Genomic DNA, 23,638 nt, shown 5'->3' on the forward strand with positions numbered 1-23,638 from the left:
ATATATTACTCTCTTGTCAATTCCTGCCCCAGTGCCCCAATTCACCCTCCAACACCCCATTAATAACTTATACTTTCTCTATCTTCAAAGTCAGGAGATGATCCAACTTGGCACTCTGAACGCACACATACACGCACGCGCGCGCACATGGCACCAGTAATTTCCTCCCTCCTGTCTCAGTCCGTTCGGGTTTCTCTAAACCCGTGCACATTAGCATTCAAATCCTCTCATACCCGTGTCACTGTGTGTTCAGACGGAGGCAGCAGATCTTCATTCATCAGTCCTGATCTATCTGCTCCTTGTTCTCAGCCTGAGGCTCCCGGGCTCCTCCTGACTCACTCCTCAAAACGCGTAAAGCTCAAGGTGTGTTGCGCATTTTCAACCCAGTCCGGGGTCATCGTCGGGGGGCATGTTTTTTTGCTGGACCTCAACATAAAAATAAAGATTGGAACCTGTTCTCTTAGTCCAGTGCGAGTTGCGCGTAAATCGGATTCAACATTAACACCAGGTCCGACCACGTCTGTGGTGCGCTCTTTTTGACTTTACCAAAAATTTAAAAAAATTAAAAAAGACATAAATGAGGTAAAACTAACTGATATTTCACTCGCTGGATATCGGAATTATTTTAATGCCAATTCCATTCATACCTGCACAGTCTATGCGCACGACGCACAGACTGAGCATCATGCAGTCAGTGAGGAGGCCTGGAGCGGAACTCTGTTACACACTGACACCACACACTCACACACCACACACGCACACGCAGACACACACTGAAACACGCAAACCCTCTGTTACGCACACACACACAGTACACAGGTCTTGCAGATCTCTCTGTACAGCGCATTAACAGGTCCGCTGTAACGACGCGTCCGGACGCACACGTAGAAATAAACACACGAGACAACACTGTTGGCGCACATGCACGTGCACACGCACACGCAGCTCTGCGAATGTCACCAGTGGCATCTTCTCCACTTACCTCTTATTAGTGTATATTTGGTGACGATGCGGCAGTGATTTAGTCCTGGATGTGTTCTGTTCCCACCGTGCGCCTGGTCTGTGGTAACTCCGAGACAGAGACAGAGAGAGAACGCACTCACCTTCCCCCAAACAACAGCGTATTCCACTGCAGAGCCGCCGCCGCTGCCGACGCTCACTGTCAGCGCTCTCCCTCTCTCTCTCTCTCTCTCACCCTCTCTCTCTCTCTCTCTCTCTCTCTCTCTCTCTTTGATTCACCGCTCTCCAAGTGCTGCGCTGCCACCGCTGGTTCGGTGAAATGTCTCATGGATCTTCAGGTGGATTGAATCACTGTTCAGAATGCTTTTGTGCGACACTGATAATCCCCCCCCCCCCCTGTTCATAATCATTACCATTAGAAATGTGTTATTTGTATGAGTGCATGAAGTGTTGTTTATTCCATCTTAATTACCACGCAGGTAATAACCCACCACCAACGCTCTACTTTTGCTGCTTGCGGCCAGTGACGCACGGCTACAACCCAAAAATAATACCACCTGTAAATGTGACCACGTCCCACCGACCCATCATTACCATTAGTAATGCTTATACAAGCAGCCGCTCTCCTCCGGCGGCAGCTGCTGCTGCACATTTGCTCGTTGTTGTTGTATTTTCTTACATTTCACGTGTGTCCATATGCTCATATCTCTATATAATATGATGATGGCCGTGTTTACAGCTTGTTACAAGGAACATTTGCTGCTTGCCCGGTTCCCTTGGCAACGCTCAAAGCACACAGAGTGAGTGCTGAGCCCCACCTGTACAGCGCTGCCTTCAACGGATCTGTGTGTCCTGTCATTATTTTCAGTGTGTGTGCGCGTGTGTGTAATGATTCTGACAGAAAATGCATTGGAGAAATGGGCCGGACGGTTTGTCCAGGGATGACGGGGAGGCTGGGTTAAGGTCAGGTCAAGGTTACAGGCCAGTGTCAGGGATGGAGGGTTAGTCACATCAGCCTGATATTAATACAAGGCTGCAGGAGAGAACGAAGGTGGGTGAGTGAGTGTGTCCATCAGACGGCAGAGAGAAAGAGGGAGGGAGGGAGGTGGAGAGTGATGGGTGAGAGTTGGGTGGGTGGGCGGTGGTCAGACGGGTGATTAGTACTGGATTAATAACGTTCTATATGGAGAGTCAGAGGATCACTCTTCCTCATATCCTTGCACTTCAACGCCTGCTCTCCATCACGTCAGACAGGTGTTCTCACACACACACTGCACACATCTCTCTCTCTCCCTCCCTCTCTCTTTCACACACACTCACATGCGCATACATGTATGTGAGTATAAGGAGCATGATTCAGATGAGGAACATGACAGTGACTCTGACCCCCCACGTATGAAGTCTGGATGCAGCAACAGGGTGGCCAACCTGTATCTCTTATTAATCACTGCACGCTGCACATGGCCTCGGCCGCCCTTTTCCTGGTTTATGCACAATATGTTCCTGCTCAATTGCCCCCCAACCCCACTCCCCACCCACCCCCGATCCCAACACCATCCCACAAATCCACACTCCGCAGTGAGGGTCCCAGTCCTCTTTAATTCCAACAACGACGCTCCTCGCTCACTGCTTTTGCATTGCTCCTTCCTCTCACTCACTCTCTCCTCTCTACCCTCCCCTGCCGCCTTCCTGCCTCCCTCCCCTCCCCCCCCCCCTCTCTCTCTCTATTAAATTTCCAGTCACACAACAGTGCAGTGGATATCCCTCCCTCTCTCTAACTCTCACACACTCTTCCTCCCTCCTCCCCTCACACATACATACCTCAGTAGTCTGTGGAGGTGTTGTCCTGGATCTCTCCCTATTGCTCTCACTTGATATTGACTGTTCTCTTCCTCCTTTACTTTCAACCTCTCAATCTCACTCTCTCTTCATACATGGCTGTTCTCCTTTCACCTCCAGTTGACACCCCCACAATTTCCCCCTCCCTCTATGCCTCATTATTTAAAAGAGTCCCTTCACATTTCCTCCTCTTCCTCCCCAGCCCACTGCAGTGTCTGCTCTGGCTGTGGAGTATAATCCCCCCCCCCCCCCCCCCCCGGTGTGCAGGGCTCGCTCCATCAGGCCAGCCTTTAACTCACTGATTGAGTGGACACCACAGGCCGATAAATGAATAAAGATGGGAGCCACTGTGAGGATTAATGTGCCTCATATGAAGACAGAAAGCTTGCCATCCAGTATTTCTGCCACTGCCCTGTAGATGTTTCTCATGTCTCCTCTGCTCTGCTCTTTGTTGCTGTATGTTACGCTGTGGCAGCATCGTGGTTGAGAGACACACAGGCACTCTCCTTGCCATGGGTCAGGTTCAGCTTCCAAGGTCTCAGCAGCCCTGGGTCAGGACATCTATACTAGAACCCAACACAGGCAGATATTGCCCAAAAGTCATTTTCTCCCTGCGATATTTGTTTTTTCCTCTCCCAGCCTGCAGCTTCACACGGATTTACCCAAACCGCCTGGGTACAAAGTAGTTAGAGCACTGATATAGCAATGTGTGTCAGCTGCAAAAGACCAGAAATGGATGTTATTTGTCCATATGACCCCATGTAAAGTCTGCAGGCAAATTCATGTGCAATTTCAGCAGATTCACAATTTCAAAACAGAGAACCACAACCACACGTGGTACAGTCAGTCCTACGGAGCCCTAAAAGGATATAGAAAAAAAACATTGCTGGTGCTCACCTGAAACTCTCATGTCTCAGAAAAGAATTTGTCCGCATACTCACTCATTTCAGTTCCTCTGAAACATTCTGGTGCTTACCTGTACACAAAATGAAAAGAGGTTAACTTCTCTGCTACCATGTCCACTAGAAACTTTTTTTTCTTTTTTTCATGTCCCTTTAAGGGCGCCGTATGTGGAGGAATTTAAAGGAAATCAATGACTCTGAGTTTGTTCCTTCACAATCACTCACTGCATGGCACTTGTAATGATATTTTGAGCATGACAAGAGGTCAATAGCACACAATTTCTCAATCATTTTCTATGAACTCCTCAGTGACCTCGTCATGTAATAGAAAATGCCACAGTTCTCCTTCGACTGAACATAATGTTCAACCCATTATGACTTTCAAACAAAAGGTTTTTATTTTCCCACTAACGCTGCTGAGTTTTTCTCCCAAAGAGATCAGAGAACCTTTTAAATCTCATGGTTAACCAGGCCTGAATCTCCACCACTGAGCTTACTGCTCCTCCCCAACAGAAACAGTCCTATCAGGCATCAGCATCCATTAAGGCCAATAGTGCCATTGATCGTCACGCACACTCCAGACCAAGTGGACCTCAACCACCGGTTCCCTGAAGACAAATCCAATTTCAAGGTGTTATATGCTTCTCCAACCACCATCCCACTCTGCTTCCTCCCTATCTTCTCCCCATGTCCAGGCTAAACTCATCCACCACAGGATTATCACCACACGTGCGCTCTCTGTGTGGCAAGGTTTAATAATAGGACCGTGTCTCCTGCTCCTGCACAGCTCACTCCTGTCATCACCTCCTCCAGCAGGGCGTAAAACAAACTCGGCCCCCAGGCATATAAACCCCATTATGCTGAGCAGCACTTCTGCCACCCGGCTGTATAATCTCCATCTCTTGTCCATAGCCTTTCCTAACTGGCCTTTACACTGGTCCGCTGCATTTCCTCATGGCGAGAACAGGCACAGACAACAAACCAAATGTCACACAATCAACACGTAGCAGAGGAATTTTATATTCAGGCCACTTTGCAGTAAAGCTCAGGCTAACAACTCCAGCAGTACTCAGAGAAAACGCAGTAAATGCAATTTATTATACTGAAATGCAAACAGTATCATTCTGTGTGTGACATGTAAAAGACCTAGGATTTTGGGAGGTTTGCTTTGACAGATTTTCATCTAAGGGATCCACTGCCTTACATATCAGATACGTAGTGCATATGGAAATATTATATACATACTGAGCAGTGGAATCTTTTCCTTTTCTATTACAAAGCTGCCTCACTTTGTTACATTCAGCTGTGGAATGATGGTAAAGGGAATGTTAGATATGGAAATAGAAAGTTATAGGAAAAAGGGTCGAATGATTGTTACTGCAGAGCATTCACTTTCTACACTTTAAAGAACCTGGAGGTAAAATGGAACACTATAGTGGTTAGGCTCCTATAAAGGAATGCATTTCACTCTGTAAGTGAAGAGAAGAAGAGGAGTTTGTAGATATTGACATTTTTTAAACCTTAAATTTTGTTACACACTGATGGTGATCTTTAGTTTTTAAGGTCCACAGGGCAAATGTGGCATTTGGACGGGTTTTATGATGCACTCATATTTACTCTGTCTAAGCCAGCCATTAGGAAACTTATTCACATTCTTTTTTGCCATTTTAGCTATTACAGTAACACACTTAGAGTTAGAGTCTAAGTTGTTTCTAAACAGGGAGCATGTAACTCATCCACCTCCCCTGCAGGAGGGGATCCTAACACTAACTTAGTAAATGAACACTAACTTAGTAAATGAACTTTTCAGTTTGTGAGGTTTTAGTTTTTAATTGTGGCATTTGTAGCACTTGTTAGTTTATTTTTTAATTGCTATCCATTTTTGGTCAATATTAACCATCTTGTAAACAAAAATATAGGCTGAACATGCATGAAGTGACTTGAAGACACAATTACTGAAACTCTGAATGATTCATGTTGTTTAGATTGTGTACAAAATATATTATTTTATGTAGCTTAATCACACTGTTGTCAAATATATCATATTTTAAAGATAATAAAATATCTACTTGAGTGTTAAAAAACTGCTGAACATTTTAAATAAATGGTCAAAATGAGGTAAAGTGGAAAAAAGAAAATAAAAACTATTTTTTGCGACCACCCATAGAAATAGCATTATTATTTCTGGGTATATTGGCAGACGGTTTTTATTATCTGTCACTGTACAATCCTTGCTTATGCAAAATGTTTTTCTTTGCATCTTCTTGCTGTTGAATCTCATCATGCTGTATGACCTTTAGGAAGGAATCATCTTTCTTAACCTCAACTTGATGGGAAAGTGGCTGCGTGTAACAGCTTCAAGCCTCCTACATGCATACGTTAAAAACGATACATATGTGAAGCTGAATAAGCATACACCTAACACAAAGACACTATATATACATAAATAAATATATTTATATATACACCTCCACACACACACACATATATATATATATATATTTACAGTATATACAGTATAATTTAAAAAAAATTTCCCACAACTATAGATTTGATTTGTATAAATTCAAACACATTTTGCCTAAAGGGTATCGTCACTCGTATTTATCGCGCCAATTGATCAGACAGGTGAACCTGACGTTAAGGAAAAGTAGTAGTGTGAAATATAAAAGAGACTTGAAAAAAGATGATGAGGTGAAGCTAAGCCTCAGCTCCGAGGGCCAGTCAGCGATTAAGGAATGGGAGGGATGAACACCAGCCACTGAGGGACTAGTGTCTGTCTGTGTGAGTCAATGTGAGAGCACGGCTGAGGAAAAGCTCAGAAACAAGAACCCACTGTCATGGTATCTTAGCAACCGTCTCCGTCTCCCAGGTGACAGGGGCTGACATCACTTCCTGTTGGTACGAGTGTGTACACACAGTGTCCAAGTGTGCTGTGCACAAAGTTCATGTGATTTTCCCTATTTGTGCTCGACCAACTGGGCTTTACGGTTTCAGCACCAGTGCCACCAGCATGCGCACGGCGGGATGGCCTTTTTTTTTTTACGTCATGCAAGGTTATGACTTAAAGACTCAGCATGTATGTGTGTCTGAGGGCGCACTTTCAAAAAAAGCAGACTGTGGGCACATATATTAATGTGGAGACTGTGCCACGTGCGCATGCGTACAGCCTGCCCGTATGCTATGCCAAAGGAAACATAGCCAACTGATGCCATCTGGTAGAACTACTTGGCACAAGTAGACTCTATGGTTCCACAACATATTGGAGTACTTAAAATTAACACTATGACACAATTTGGCAGTAATGGACACTGAACAATCTATTACTGTGTCCATTTCATCCTCTCACCTTAGTCCACACTGCAGTGACAACAACTGAGGTGTGATGCTGAAATCCACTGAATCAACCCAAACTTCATGGTTATTTATTTTACCTTTGTACAGTATTAATATCCACAATTCAGAAAAAAGAAAAAGTAAAAAAGACAGAATGCATTCTTCTACCTCAAACTACAAATAAAAAGGATAGCAAATGATCCACAAGCATGATACAGTTGACCACTTCCACTGGTTATGCTCCATCCGCTGTACGGCACAGACAATTAGCAGGCTGTCTAGTTTGACCATTTACATAAAAAACTAATGCTTGAATTGTCTGCCCCTAATTAACTTTAGCAGCTCATGTCTCATAAAGTGAGGACACTACTTACGATTTGTTCTATAATTATGTCGAACATTGCTAGTTATGAAGCGGCAGAGTGGATGTATGTTGTCAGAAGTGGCTGCCAAATGTTAACTAAAATCTCTGTCCACGGCACTCAGTTAAAGAAGGTCCATGAGGATTTCATCCTCCATGTTACTGGACACTTGGGGCATCCCAGGCTGTGGTACAGACCCTCTCTGACCTCCAGACATCATGACAGGACCTGCACATGGAGAGGTAGACAATGTGAAAAAAAAAAAAAAAGTTAGACATGTTCAACATTCAGTCATTCACATCTAAAATTTGTGTCAAAAAAGAAGTCATTTTAAATTGAACTATAATGCTGTACGATGATGTGCTGTGACTCTGCCATCTCTCTGTGTTTTCAACTTGTTCCTTTAATTTGCAAGTGGTAGAATGCTTCGAGGTGGAAATATTCACTACCTGACAAATGATACAGAGCTGCTGTCAAATGCCCAAAATTAAGGTGTTAGTTGTGAACAGAGTGGGAGGCTCAGCCATGTATGGAAGACTCACTGTTATAAGTCATAAAAAATGTAAACATAAAATTGTTTTCATTTGTGGGGAGGTGACTTTTTCAATGTTAAACCTGCCGTGTTTCATCATAAATGTCTTGTGTTTGTTGGAGTGTTGTTGTTAGCTAACATCAGGACCAATCACAGCTCACCTACTTCAGGTAACCGACTGATCCAGACGTGTACTTTATGGTAGCTGAGCTATCAGTCCAAGTCACTTGTTCTATGTTTTAGTTTTTCTCAAAAAGGTTCCTATTTAAAAAGCTACATTGTGCCAACAAACCTAACTTAGGGTGTAAAACATTCGACCCACACTCACAGTCCTCCACGAGGGAAGAGACATCCTCTTTGTCTAAAACCGGTTAGAGATTATAAAAGAAAATTGCTGCATCCTAGAACTTTGAAATAAAATAAACAGCCAGAGGGAGAAAATCTGCACCGTTGTAACTTGTCTCCTGTTCAACTTTGTTTAAATGGTACCATAATCCTTCAACCACAGAGAAAATCTTTAATCTCCATTAATCTTACTCTGTGCTGGGCTTCAAAATCAATATACAGTGTAAATGAACCAGAGGTTCTGCAAATTTTTTTGAATCAATGTGAACGAAAATAATTGACAAATTGAAGCAGGCTGCAGGAGAACATCTAACTCAAGCAAGTTTTAAATAGATTAAAACAACTTAATGCATGGGAGAACTCTGCAGTGATGTAAAGTGCAGAAAGTAGTAGGAGTACGTGAGCTTTGCCATACACACTGTGATGTTATGTGACTTGTATTTTGTTCAAAGCTGCCTTTCAAATTTCATGTCCTTTTAGACGTCAAACTGTCAGTAAGGACTGAGCTTGTTGACCTGCCAACGGCTGCCTCCACTGCCCCTGCATTTGAGCCCCCCCTCCTGGCGCTGAGTGGACCAACTGCTGTCCTAAACCCTGGTGAGACATCATGCCCTGCATGTGAGACACCCCGCCTTGCTGCAAAGACAAAGAGAAAGAAAAGAGACAAGTTAACTCTGCTAACATGTAGACATGAGTTGCACATTAAAGTTTTGAGACATTTTTGGGGGCTCAGTACGGGCGTCGGGGGATCAACTAAAGACAGATCCGTTTGTGTTTCTTACTGGCTGCTGTTGGCTGAGGAGAAGACTGCGAAGCTGCGGATTGGCTCCCGGGTTTGAAAGCCTCAGTATAGGACCCTGAGGTGGGGCTTGTCCACCTTGTGCAACCTGGTTGGGTGGAGCACCATTGACTGGTGGCTGCTGGTTTGCTGGTACAGCTGCTCTCAGTGCCATCTGTAGAGCCGTCCAACAGTTAAACCGACACAAAATATAGTATGGTTCTATTATCGACTGCACTGGGTTTAAATCCTGACTGAATCTATAGTCTTGTATTTAATCTTGTAGTAATTTACTACATATGCTGCTATAATTTGGTTTAAACACACCGTGGTGTTGTATAAGTTAGTAGAGCAGCACAAGTAATTACCCCTGATTATTCTCTCAGCACGCTAAAACAACAAAATAAAAAAAACTACAAAAAACTCAACATACAGTTGTCGCTCTGACAGCAGTATTAGCTTTAACTGCAATATTGGACCACAAAAAAAAATCAACTTTAACTCTTATTATCTAAAACTGTGTATTATATTAAATATTAAGTCAATATTTTCATATAGTATCCAACATCACAATCAAAAACAAAAAAAGTCCTTTTATCATGCAGGTGATGCTTGTCTGACATGCACTTCAAGAGGAAAATATAAGTTGGAATTAGTAGGTTGCAACATGCTCATAGGAAATAAGCCATCCTTAAGTCTTAGTTAGGTCTCACCATGTTGTTTTGCCTCTGCTGCTCCTCCATCATAGAAACCTGACTAACAGGAGGCATGCCCACCACCACAGACTGCACACAGAATAGATCAGAGAGGAGGAGGAGGAAGTGAAAAGTGTTGAAGAAGCAGGAGAGAGAGGAGTTGACAATAAGGCATGCAGAAAAATATTTAGGCAGCATTTGGATAAGTAAAGTGACAAAACAGGCAAGGGGAAAGGGGAAATCCATGTAGGAACCAGCATGGACATGCAGGCACCGTGATGGTCTGCCTACCTGTTGCTGGACGTTACCATGTGAGACAGGAATGGGCCCTGGTGCTCTGTTTAAAAAGTTCTGGTTGGGAGGGACTTGACCTGGTTGCATTTGACCACCTGCACCTCCAAGCTGTTGCTAAAGAAAAGAATTGAAAGCATCAGCAAGTGAGTTTCAGATCAGTTCATTTGGAGGAAGAAAACATTTACCAGGGTCAATAAAAATCGAATCATGTACAGATTCTAGAACTTGACGAGTTCTGTGACCCAGATGTTGAGGTCATACAGCAACTTATTTTATCTAAACATTTTAGAACCATCACAAAAACCTTCTAAAACATACGTGTTAAACTCATTGTGAAAGAATTAACAAGGCTGCCATCTTTGTAGTGTTTTCCTTCACTTTTTGGTGAAGTCTAAACTTCTATGAGGAACAGCCGAAGAGAAACCTTATGTCCAGAACTGTACACCAGTACTAGAACAATTTGCAGAAGTACCACAGTCCTGCTTTCACCACAACTCATGGAATGAGAAGCTGTAGGAGGTGATTGTCTCTAGGTGGCAAAATGAATCATAAAAATAGCTAATAGAAATGGCTGCTCTTACTACAACTACCACATGGGATCAGAAAAATCATGTGGACAAATGTCTATGTTGGAACCTCTCAACCCAAAAGGGTTCCATCTTTCAAATTACAAAATACAATCACAAATTTCAAAATATAAATCTAAACAATTATGAATGTTTTAGCCCTGTGATTGCTGTGACCTTTGACCTCTACTGATGTTTATATTTTCTTAAACATATTACAACTCAAATCAGTCACTAAACTAAACTAAAACAGCTTTTTATGTGCTGTGTTCTAGAAAGCACAAGAGTGAATGTGGACCTACTAAAATACCCATTTATTATGCTTAACTCCGACTGTTGAGGCCTAATTTTAACACTTGCATAACTGAAACTTATGTAAATGAATTTTGGCAAAAAAAGGGGAAGAAAGAAACAGGACTGTGGATTCCGTACACTATCGCTTACAATAAAATTGCTTTTGGTGCGTTTTCATTGTGACAGTAAGGACACCAGGAGGAAATGGAGAGTCTTTCGATGTTTTATATTCATTTTAAAAGCTGAACCAACAACTCTTCCTATCCAGCCTTTTTATCAAAATAAATTAGTATTTCCCACCTTCTTAATCTAGTTATTTTTGAACCATAATGAATTCTTAATCTGCATTAGTAATCCATGTATTTGCAGCATGTAATTGATATTACCTACGGTAAGAACTGTAGGAGCTTTAGGTCGAATCTACATATTCAGATCTTTTGTTCATTGCACTGCAATGAAAAGCTAAATCAAACATGGAGAACGATGACAAACCAGCCAGGATTTTATTCTACCTCACCTCCCAATGAGCTCTTTGATGTTATAGTTTTCATGGTAGAATAAGGCAGTTAGTGTAAAGTGGAAAACATTTAGTCTGTTTCAAAACTCATAAAAGTATAAACATGTACACAAACATAAAATGTATATTTACAGTACGAATACTTGTGCAGTAATGCTATCCCTCCTCTACAGTAAAGAAATATAAACGAACCATAAAGAACAGCAGAGTACTGAGCTATCATCTGTGTCAAGTTCTGAAACAGTGACAGCACCATCCTTCTGTCACCTATCGTCTGTGATTTATGTCTCGCCTTTTACTCGGGAACCTTTAACAGCCCAGTCTGTGTGTCAAAACCAGTCTATAAAGTACAAAAACATCTCTTCTTATGAAGATAGTAGACACCAAGAATGTCACTTGAGGGCCTTAAACAGTGAAATTTTAACTACTAGTCCAAATTGATAATTTAATTTTGTCTTGACTGCTGTAGCGCATCTTTATTAGCAATGCAGCAGTGAATACCTGATACACTGAAAGAAAATTAGGGGGGAAATTAAATTCACGTTTCTGGTGTCTAAAAATGCACCTGATGAAGACGGAGCTTTAAGTTACATCAGTGGTTAACACTATAGTACATAGAATTAGCATTCAGAGTAAACAAGTGCTACGGCTGCCTATGAGATTAGAGTGCCACATGGAATTCAATTCAAGTTGATAATGTGCATCATTAATTTTAAACTTCACAGGGAATGGATGCTGCAGTGTTTCACAGCTACATGGGAATTTACAGTAACGGAATACAATAAACTGCAGTGAGGCAAACAGATGAAGCAGATCAAGGAAGGGTAAATGTAAATAATGAATTATTATTTTATATTAACATGTTTTGCCAAATACGCACAATATATACACATACATATAAACACAGTGTATACAATGTGTATTAATGTATTTGTTTTTTACAACAACGCTATGTTGTGTTTTGAATGCAGTGGTCAGCTAATGTTGCAATTGGTGCTAATGCTTAACCCATTAGCCTCTACAAGAGTAAGAAACATTAGCGGCTGCCGTGAAGATACTGGGACCACTAAATGAAATGTCAATACCAATACACCTTAATGTCTTAAACAATGCACCTCAATTCCCTGGTGCTTCTCTAAAATGCCTACTCATTACCTCTACCTGATGGTCTTCACATACTACATATTCTCTCCAGCCGAGTCCTTCCCACCCTCCTCCATCGCCCTTCCTCGTCTTTGTGTCAGGACTCACCACTCTGTGCTGTTGGACCTGCTTGTGGTTGGTGATGACTTGCCGGATGCCGTTGACAAAACCGCTCTGGTCGTTAGGAATGAGGCCCATGAATATTCTCTTCTTGGAGGAGTAGAGCAGCATCAGCACCCGCACTTCACAGGGAGAGGTGGTGTGGGGAAAGTGGACACAGCCAGCCTGCGGGAGATCATGGGGAAGATTAAGACCTTGACATGGGAGTCCCGCATAATTATGGGATGGGGTAAGGCTCGGGGAGCTGACCTACTCCTGAGCTCATTTGTGCAATCAAACATATCGCTTTTAGAAATTGAAAGCAAAATGTTATTATCTGAAATCTTAGGATGTGTCTCTGGGCTGTGAATCAAACTTAGGCAAAGAGGTAAAGCTCAGCTGGACTGAATACCATTAATATGAGTGCAAATTCACACTGGTATTAAACTATTAATAATGCACCACGGCGACAATCCTTCACCCCTCTGTTCCCAAAATTATCCTAGGACTGAATGAGAACTAAACAATTAAAGCTTCTTTGTCTAAAAAGATGTTTAAAAGCCTACTATTTGGCAACGAATGAAACTAAATCTGCAGCCTTTAACCCCCTCTAGAGTCTCTACCACAGCACTGCAACACAACTTTACATCCAGCCCTTTCACTGGGCAGCAGAGGGAGCTGTACTTTTAGGTCAGCTGGGGGTTATGCCGAACAGCACAACCAGCGTGGTAATGTATAACATCAGGAAGAACGTAGAAACGTGTCTGATGTGACGTAGACGTACAAATCCACTGGTCATGATGCGGTAAAGACCCTTCAGGGACTCCAAGTCTTTGTTAGTGAAGAGGAACTGAACCATTCGAGAGTTTCTGAAGAGGGGACCTAAAGTTGTCTGCAAAGAGAAAAGAGAAGACCTATTTAAGCAAGCAGAATCGCCATGAAATACAAAAGTCAGTACCATGCCAAAAACATTTTAGCCTAAAAAAAAGAAGAAAAAGATAAAAATCTCACCAGTAGCTGCTGTGGAATTAGCTGCATGATTAGTTTCTGTGGCCATTGGTCTGTGTTTCTGATTAAAGACAAACATGTTAAAAGTAAGCAAAAAAAAAAACAAAACAAAAAAAAACAACATAAGATTTTAAATATATTATCTACTGATAATGATACTCTACTCTGGCGCTATACTCACAGATTTTCTCCTTGGTTGACATGAACTTGACAAGGTAGAGAGCGTGTCAGTTTAGTAGCTGAATCCATTGAGGAGGCTTTAGGCTTCTGCAGGGTAGAGGAGGAGACAGACATAAAACAAAGATGAATAAGTGGTACAACGTACAGAGTGACTTACAGTTGTTAACTCGTACTCTAAATCATTTATTATTGTCATGAAAAAAGCTAATTCAAAGCTGCATAATAACAACTTTTACAGAAAAGATGATCCGTCAATTTTCATTATTTACACATTTAACAACATGGCAGAAAAATGGGGGGTCGTTAATTTAGAAAGCTCACATGCTGCCCCCCACTGCCCCTGACAGCCTTGCCATCAGATGGTAGATGGCAAAACTTGGAGTGTAAGACATTTTGATTGGTCATCAAGACTAGAAAAGTGCTATAAAAACAAAGACCATTTAATATGTGTTTAGCGAAGAAAATGGAGAAAGTGAATTACACACAAAAGGAAGAAAAAAAAGACTGTTTGTATTGTATGAATAAAATACATATTAAGTATTTCAATGTCTGCCTACAAGATCAAATCCTGCCAAGAGTTCCAAGTGACAGATGTACAGCACTGGCACTGATACTGGTCGTCAACCAAATCAGCATTGGGGATGCCTCAAAGAATAAATGAATAAACAAAAAGGGCTCTAAAATCAAGGCGTTAATAACGTAATTTGTCAAATTTAACACGTGGGAAGAATGACCTGCATTTCTGTAGCTCTACAGTCCATTTACGTTTTGTTATTTACTTCCATTTCACCTGAAGATCGAACACAGGGCAGTAGGTAAGTCCACCACTGACAGGCTGACTGACAGTTGCCAAATGGATTACGATGGACTGTAGACTGATTTATGCTGTCGAAGACAAGGACTTCACTGATGTTTGGAAGCTCTCATTGTATTCTACAAGACAGCCAAGATGCACACTAATGAGTGAAATCCATCAACTCATTTTTTGACACTTTTCCATATTTATAATTCCATCATTTGGATCAGTCACAACAAAACAACTGTGAAAAACATAACACTAGTACTTTCTCTTCCAGTAATATACAGTACATACTTTTTGGTCATATTTAGGAAGTTTGATTAAACTGGACAACCATTAATTGTGATTAATCCACAGCTTCCTTTGATTAATCAGATCAAAATATGAAATTGTGTTTGGCAGCACTAAAATGAATAGTAAAAAAGATATCATTATTATATTTAGTATTATTGAAGATTTCTAATAACTGAACAAATACCTCTTTCAGCATTTAAATAGACCAATAGGTTGACCAGAAAAAGGATTAAATGGATCCTGAGCAACAGGACAGAGTCTTTGTTTGGAAACAGCAACATGTGTTGGTCATTTCCTACTGCCCAGTTAGAACAGTTCACAACTCCAGAATCACACCCTCTGACACAGTCGCAGACTTCATCATATGAAGATTTTACTGCGCTTTAACCAAGGGTAAGGTGATTTATAACAGTTTATTTTTAAACTAGCAAATGCAAACACTTTGCCAAGGTGCCAGAACATCCAAGTGATTGTCTCACTTCAAACTCAGCAGTCAGTGTGGTCAATATTCCTCTCTCTCACAAGTAATTAAAGGGCAATAAATGATTTTTATGTTGTGGCTGTAATTAAATCTGAAGGCCAAACTTATAGGCTGCTAAACAGCAAAGCATTTATATATGGAGCTTGTTGCCTGGTGCCGGAGTGGATTTGTACCCGTCACGTTCCTGCCAAGAGGAGTGTTCACAATCTTTATGGCCTTTTATATCAAAAGACTGTTATTTTAATGCGCAGGGCGTGGGAGTGTGGGCATCTCTCAAATTATTTATCGCATCTCTATCCTCTGGTCTTGAGTAGCTCATCTTGAGCTTTGCGGAAGATATCAAAGAAGACAGGGATATCAAACTAGATTTGTTCTGTAATTACTTACGTTACAGTTTGATTTGTCAGCTGCGAGCTGCTCGGCAGTAATAAGCACTGCTCTTTATTCCGATCGTTGATTCAACATCCCGTTACTGCAGATATTTTTAATATTTCTGTGTGATTTCTCAGCTTCATCAAGAGTGTTGTTTGTCACCTTTGGTGTCTGGAATATTTATAGTCGGAAAAACATTGTGCTTCTAAGCGCTGTTGACACTTTGGCGGCTGTTAGATAATGTTACTGTTATCTGCGCGTTTTACCATCACTTTCAGTGTTTGAAGGAAGAAAACTGTGGGATAGCAGTAGATCACGGCTCACTGCAGGGAGCAGGTCTGATTTTGCAATTACTGCAAGAAGCAGCAGAAGAGCTTCAAGCTTTAAGCACAATTCAGATGGTTGCTCTCACTTACAGCTGCTTTAAGTGTACAAATTTAAAGACAGTTCACATGATTATACTTTAATATAAAAGTCAACATAGTACATTAACCTAAAATAGGGTAAAATGTGTTCTTATTTCAACCAATGTTTAAGCAATCATTAGCCTGTCACTGGATCAAATCCTCATTTGACAATTCTTATCTATTTAATAACTAGAGAATTCTCAGTATCACAGTATATAAATCCTAATCCTAATTGTCTAAATCACTCCTTCAAGCACTGACAGAAGTTAAATACAATATAATTAAAAATCCTCTTTCCCCATAAATATTGAACCCACTTTTCTTCCCAGGGTTAAACTGACTGACTGTTTCCTTGGATTGCTAAATTAAAAAAAAAACAAAACTGGTCAAAAGGAGCAACACTAATAGATGTGTTGTCTTGACAAATTACTAGAAGGCTTCATATCAATCAATCTACATTTCCATGCAATACTGCTAATACACTGCACATCGTTACGTACTGGCTTCTACTTCTTTTTTGAAAATGTCCTCTTCATGCTCATTTTTATCCCCACAAACAACTACTGACCACAGAACAGTGTTTGGTCCTTTCAAAGTAAGATCCCTAACCAGCAGAGACCTTACTCAGCAACAAGACAGTTCCATTCATTTCATATCCACAATGAATGCTTTCAGCTTTGTTATTTTATTTTTTGGCTGTCTTTTAAGCAGTCGGGTTTGGGTTAGGACCAAACACAGGTGAGGTGACTCACAAGTTGGATTTTGTTCACAACTCTGCCTCAGAACCCCAATTAGGTCAGGAAATTTTAAGGAGAATGGATGGATGGAGTTTTTCAGGTAACATTTTCTATTGTAAGATCAGCTTTTTTTGTTGTTAAGTTGGTCAATGCAGCAATAGGACGGGAAACGTGTTGGGCAGCCTCCCACTCTGTAGCATCAATGAGGGATCAATGATCAATCCGTCATGTATCGGTCAAGTCCCTTTGCCGTCCATTAGAAATGCATTATGTTTATCCTCCTCTTCAGGCTCATTTAATTACAGAGCTTAGTGAAGATGGAGCAAACGACAGGTAGTGATGAAACAGACCTTAAATTAAAGTCGCCCACCCAGAGGATTCTGGAAGGTTACCCCATATTTTATAGCAAAAGCTTTCCAGAATTAACAGATTGAAATTCAGCCAGGACAGAATGCACCATTATTGACAACACTAGTCGGAAAAAGCTCCAGCCAAATGAGTTGGCATCATTATGTGAGAGGGTTTTTTTGTTTAAAATCAACAACCACTTCTTAAAATAATAATAAATTACTGTCTGCAGTGTGATTCTTCTTAATGTTTTCATTAGTCTGGCATTGAATCAGCACTAAAATCCTGATGAGTTAACAACAAGGGGAGGCATCAGCTTAGCAGCAGTATTTCACATGGATAATCTGTCCACTACAGCTGCTTGTATAAAGGCGATTTGAGAGACTCACTAGTTTTCCCGCTCTAACTGCATTTCACTCAAGTCCTAAATAATTGACAAACAAGTGGAGAGTAAAGCCAGTATAAGGGATTGATTTGAGTCTGTCCAGCAAACACTTGAAGGTCCAACCAGTGTCACATGAAACCCATTAACTTTCTCGACTCAGCACAACAACAATAAAATATATTGATCTGACCTTGCGCAAGGCCAGTGGTGTTAAAGGGTATAATGATGTAAAATCGTTGTCACTTCATAAATATCAATGACAAATAGTGATTACTTCAAAACTGCACTGGACATTACTTAGAGTCTGTAATTAAAAAAATAAAATAAAATATTAAAAATTACATTAATTACAACAAACCCAAAAATGACATTACAACCCCCACCTCTCAATTTAAAGTTTATGTACGTTACCTCTTGCCACTCCAGAACACCAGTCCACGCAATTATCTTATTGGCAACACTTTGCTGCTGTCCAATTGGATTAGCATTGCTCTGTGGTCCAGTCACACTGGCCTGTTGAATAAAGAGCAGAAAGGTTGTGATTACATACAGCTTTCAGCTTTAATGCATACTATCTTAAAAATTACAGCTGATCAGACCAATTATTCAGATACAAATATAAGGAATAGCTTCAGTTAAACTATTAGCAAAATTGTTGTTACCAAGTTGGGCTGAACCGAGGGAGCTGTGGGCTGATTGGCTGCAGGTTGTGGTTGAGAAGGCTGCTGTGGTGGTTGGTTGGGGGGAGGCTGCCCTTGAGAAGGGACCTGCTGCTGCTGGTTGGGTGCAGGTTGTTGCTGCATCAAAGACGACGACGCTGTAGTGACTGTTGATATGCTTGGCTGGCTGATCTTCACTCCTCCAACCGATGGCATGTGGGGCTGATTTGCAAATGGAGGACCTTGAGTAACCATTCCCTGGACTGTTCAAGGAGAATGACCATTACTGATACAAACAGACACCATGGGGTCACAGGTAAAAAGAAAAAAAGAGCCCTTATGAGGTCATTTAAAACAAGGATTTTACAACACACACAAACATTGCACCAACAATGCAACATTACAGTTTCTGACATTCTCCACAGCTTACTTACAGCAGCCTTTCTGGATAGTCGCTGCCTCCATGACCATCTTTGCTGCTGAATGAGCAGCAGTCAAGGGAGGTTGACTCTGTCGGAAAAAAAAAGGAGTGTAAGCTGTTTTGTTCACAAACGAAGCTTTCCCGGACTAAATATTTGTCTCCTTGCAACCTTAAGTCTATGTTCTTTTATCCAATACCTGATAAGGGTGGGTGGTATTAATGGGCGGAGCCTGTTGTGTAGCTCCCATGAGAGGTTGCGAAACCGGCAATGGCTGACTAGGAAGGACAGGCTTAAGTGTCCCTGGACCGCTGTTTGAGGAAACTGGGGCCAGAAAGTTTTTAGTTTCAACACAGTCAAATTGAAACAAAAACAACAGTAGATACATAGACAAAAACACAATTTTTACATTGCCATTTGCTGACGTCACATTTCAGCACTCCTAAACATCACTGACACTGTATATCATAAGTATTTTATGCTTTGGTAAAGTATTCATAAATAGACCTGCAAAACTGCAGAACAAAAGAAAACATGTTAGTTAGTTAATTAGTATTTTATATATATTTTAGATCAAAGACTATATTAATGCCTAGTTTAAACAGGGGTCGTTTTTACACCACTTATCTTACCTGGAAGAGAAATTCCTCTCACTAGGACCATGTGGAAGGCATCCTGACTGCAGTCTGGATGAGGTTCAACTCCTCCAACTACAGGAGACGCACGCTCAAACAGAGCCCTTAGAGCAGGCAGCTTGCGAGGAGCAACCACTGAGAAATGAATTCCCTTCTACAAAAAGGAAAAAAACAAAAACACTTTCAATCACGCTACCCATTACTCAGCCTTTCTTCAATAGATAAGCAAAAAAATTAATTACTTAAAAACTTACATCTCTGATGATTTTAACCAGGTTGTCGGCTGTACAGCCAGTGTAGCTCACACTCTCCACAGCAGGCAGCAGGTACGGAGGAGAGTTACACAGCAGCACACACACCTTGTGGGTTTGGCCTCTGGTAATGGTGGAGATTTAAAAGTGGAGATTTTTATTGATATAAGTACGGTAAATACTGACAGCTTAGATATGAAGAAAGGTATTAAGATGACATTATTATATTAATTTAGTAACAAGCATTTGGAAACAGCACATTGGGTGGGGTGGGCAATTAGATCCACAAAGGGCTGCTGTGGCTGCAGGTTTTTGTTCCAACCAAGCAGCCGCACACCTGACTTGGCTTATTTAATCAACTGCTACTGTATGAGTCTTCAGACAGCTGATTGGTCACTCACTGTGTTCTGGATAGGTTGGAAGAAAAACCTGCAGCCACAGCGGCCTTTTGTGCCCAAGTCTGGGTTAGTCATTCGGGTGTGGTGCACGCATGACAAAAGCAGATAAGGATTCAGCAGTTTTGTTACTGGTGTTTAAAGGAGAAACTCAATAAGTCAAGTTAACACATGACTAAAGGATGAGCAACGCAGATTGTTACAATCAAACATTTAGAGGCCAAAATTTAACAGGCGTAATACATTTTCAGTATTACCATTGTTCTCTTCATTACTAAACAGTGTACAAGAAGTGACCTACATTTGTTCCCTCATCTTCTTAAAGTCGTCAAAGAGCTGCAAGGCCACCGAGAGTCCCTCTGCAATTAAACTACAACTTTCCGCTCCACCGCCCATGAACCTGTATCAAACAACATTATGAAATGAGTTTAAAAAGTCACTGTGTCAGTCCTAAAATACTGATGCTAACAGTCTGTAGACAGCAATTATTAAATAAATATATGCTTTGTATTTAGAGATTTGAAAATGTATGTCAAGTTACTGTATGCCGTCGATCCAGGAGACAAACTCAAATGCAGAGCTGGTCGGCGCGTGGCACTGGACGTAAGACTCTGGAGCACAGTCTACTGTATTGAACACCACAAGGCCGTACTGTGTGCCTCCATACTGGTAAAAAAAGAAACAAAGGAATTAATATGAACAACCTGCTTACAAGACTTTCAGAATAACTCCTAAAAACACATCAGAAATCAAAGAAAAGACTCACATCTCCACCAAAATCAGTTTCTGCTGGGGGGCCTCCATTGAAGAATCTGTGGGAAATAAAACCACTTGTAAACAAATATATTTGAATGTGATTAATTGATACCCAAGTAAATAATAATAACAATAACAATATTAACACTGTTGCATTCTTACTCTATAGCTGGAAGTATGTAATTTTTCCGAAGCGATTCAAAATAAGGTCCAAGGTTAGCCGTCCCTTCGATTACAAACACCACATCGGCAACCTGGTTGAGCCCAGGTTTTGTGGATGGCTCCATGAGTGCTGAACCTGCAACCATGGAACTGGAGAAGGGACACATTGTTACATTTAACTTGACATACATACATGACGTACATAAAATGTGCAATGCACTTTGGATTTATTTATGTTGGATGTGGGGATAGACACATTTGCTGGGGGGAAAGGGAACTAGTGCTATTATAGCGAAAACTGCTTTAAATAAATTAGAAAAGTGACATAGTGAGGGTTAGAAAAGTTGTAGAAGCATCTCTTATGCACCACAGCCAGTGCTCAAATTTGCTGCGAGCTGTCAAGCTAAAATTATAGAAGTATGTAACCAGCTTAAAATCTAAATCACAACTTAAATACGCAAACATATGCAATTTAATATTCTCATAAATATAATATAATCTCTAAAAGTATTTATGTATGCATTTGTTTACCCTAAAAGTTACTGTGCTAGCATCGGTAAAAGGTGAAAAGAAGTCGACCAAGTACGTGCCTAAAATAAAAACATTCATATTGGAAAAAAAGTATAAACTTCATAGACAATTGGTTATACCGGCAAATAAACAAATATAAAAAGGACAAAAGGAGCAAAACATTTAATAAGGCTAAATTCGGTGTATTTATAGAAGGTAACATCAAGAAACAACGTGAGGAAACTGTTTTCAAAATTAACTAATTAACCTTTTGTTCTATAAGCACGACTCAAATCAGAATGCTGTCGTTACCAGCTACTAACCTGGTGGTGTATGACGCCTAGTACAGTCCCGACGCTGATTTGAATTTAGAATGTGAGGAAAAACCAGGTGAAATCAACGAATGCTAAAACAGCGGAACTAGCATAAGAGATACCATTTGTTTGTGGTTGTGACGGAAGTGGGAAAACGACACGCCCACGTTGAAATGTCTCTGTCTTCTTCGGCGGCTCATACAGCAGACAGTGTTAAGACTCTGTATGACTGCGTGCTGCCACCCTTCCGTGGTTATTATGTGTTTTCGCAGCATCTACTTTTAGTTTTGAATTTGTTGCTATTTTAAAATACTAAAAGCCACAGTTTTATTACATAGCAAAGATTCAACCACATCACTAAATAACCGCTCTGCAGGAAGAAGAAGACGATTAAATGATCTGTCCACATAAAAAATAAATACAAAACATTGATTCATATTATTTGTTTAGCAACATAAATCGGGGAGACCGGGTATGGTTGTAACAGTTTTTGCTTCAGGACCTGTAACTCACTAAATATTTGAGCTAGAGTTCTCAAACTTTTATACAAAGTATATGTTAGTAGTATTGTTTACTACAAATGATACCAATTTAAACCTCTGCAAGAATATCACAGACCTCGTGAGCTGATCATATGTTTACCTCACGCAGAGTCAGTCCGTAATACAGGTCTGCTGCCTGAGTCCAATAGTCAGCCAATAGTCAACCTACTGCATCTCAGAGTAACCTACACTGGGAAGATCACTGGACCTCTGCTCTCTCAGCTTCTGCAGTGATTTGCAGTATCTGCTCAGTGTTACATGGCAGATCCCATGTGCCTTTGCAGCTGATCTGACTGACTTGCCCTTCTTTGTGACCTCATCAGATCTAAAACATTTGCAGGCACACCTCTGTCAGTCTTTCTTGTCCACTGCCAAGGCATTCTGTAAAATGTATTAAAATTAAGAAAGTGTTCTTAGTTGTATGTAAGGGCGTGGTTGTAACACTTTTTAAAGATGTGTTACAACCCACCTTGCCCCTGTCAGCCACTGTTTAGCCGCTGTATTGGCATAGTGGTTTGAAGCAGGGGAACAATGCATCACATTTTGCCTGAGAAACTACAATTTAATCTATTGTAAGTCACAAGGTTTTATGTACAATAGTATTAGTACTAAACAAAATATAGTCTTGGTCAAAGAATTATAGTAGTGTAAGTATTTTCTCTATAGAATCTGCATTGCCCTGTTTCCAACCTTGACAACCACCATGTGGGACCAATCAGGGTCGAAGTGGGTAAACACTGAAATGATCATATAACTCCTATCTTATCCCTGATTGGTGGAATTGGTGGTGTTACAACTCCCCCCATGTTACAACCATACCCGGTCTCCCCTACACATCAGCAACATACTTAATGTGATGCATAAAAATGAGACACATTAAGGCAAAACATGTATGTTCATAGACAACCTTTTCTTTCACTCACTCGTCACACATGCCTTTCAAATATGGTAAAACATTTAAAAAAAACATCATCTTCAGTTATATTTTAGGGTCACCTCTATACTGTAGCATCATTTTGTACAATTTCAACCCCTGTAAAATGTGAGGGATTTAGAAATCGACACGATGAGGTAAGACTTTCACTTAGTGGAGGGTGACACTGAATTAAGGACATCAGGTCATCACTGCATTTTATCCTTTTCATTAAATCTCTTTCTTGAGTGCTCTTCCGTGGTATGTCTTATTAAAAATGTAATCTGTTATCCTATCTGGGTTGAATCCCTTTAATGTCCACTTTTAGGAAGACTAGGCAGACAGCCAACAGAGAACTTTCCACAGGGGTACAATTGGTAAATCTATAAAGATGCTAACGTACTGCAAA

General features: G+C 40.8%; 2 protein-coding genes across 3 annotated transcripts in view; both read right to left on the bottom strand.

The window, feature by feature from the left end:
* The window catches only part of lrrc4ba (leucine rich repeat containing 4Ba), a 34,075-nt gene extending 32,760 nt beyond the window's left edge, over positions 1-1,315 (bottom strand). Inside the window, exon 1 of the mRNA XM_008329633.3 lies at positions 983-1,315. The gene's annotated coding sequence lies outside the window, so the exon portion shown is untranslated. The remainder of the gene's footprint in view (positions 1-982) is intronic.
* A 5,780-nt stretch (positions 1,316-7,095) lies between these two features.
* Positions 7,096-21,940, bottom strand: med25 (mediator complex subunit 25). 2 transcript variants are annotated; one of them, XM_008329634.3, is made up of 20 exons: positions 21,784-21,940; positions 20,951-21,100; positions 20,799-20,844; positions 20,574-20,698; positions 20,334-20,432; positions 19,641-19,761; positions 19,384-19,540; positions 18,951-19,075; positions 18,767-18,842; positions 18,336-18,595; positions 18,085-18,186; positions 13,852-13,937; positions 13,674-13,731; positions 13,447-13,554; positions 12,672-12,848; positions 10,041-10,157; positions 9,768-9,839; positions 9,059-9,229; positions 8,792-8,912; positions 7,096-7,627 (listed from the first exon to the last, which is right to left on the bottom strand). In XM_008329634.3, the coding sequence occupies exons 2-20, from the start codon at positions 21,094-21,096 to the stop codon at positions 7,524-7,526; spliced, it is 2,271 nt and encodes a 756-aa protein (XP_008327856.1). In that variant the 5' UTR covers positions 21,097-21,100; positions 21,784-21,940; the 3' UTR covers positions 7,096-7,523. The 2 variants fall into 2 exon arrangements, with proteins under 2 accessions (XP_008327856.1, XP_008327857.1); XM_008329635.3 differs by lacking the exon at positions 9,768-9,839.
* Positions 21,941-23,638: the final 1,698 nt, after the last annotated feature.

The sequence above is a fragment of the Cynoglossus semilaevis genome, chromosome 17 (genome assembly GCF_000523025.1).
Source record: "Cynoglossus semilaevis isolate Cse_v1.0 chromosome 17, Cse_v1.0, whole genome shotgun sequence".
Classification (NCBI taxonomy): Eukaryota; Metazoa; Chordata; class Actinopteri; order Pleuronectiformes; family Cynoglossidae; genus Cynoglossus; species Cynoglossus semilaevis.

Bases quoted from the DNA above. Each gene is read 5' to 3' on its own strand.
- med25 (XM_008329634.3), bottom strand. From the start codon at position 21,096: ATGGTTGCAGGTTCAGCACTCATGGAGCCATCCACAAAACCTGGGCTC. The intron at 19,076-19,383 runs GTAAGATAAGTG...TTCTGGCCCCAG, and splicing joins GAGAGGAATTTCTCTTCCAG to TTTCCTCAAACAGCGGTCCA. The intron at 9,840-10,040 runs GTAGGCAGACCA...TTCTGTGTGCAG, and splicing joins ATGGTAACGTCCAGCAACAG to TCTGTGGTGGTGGGCATGCC.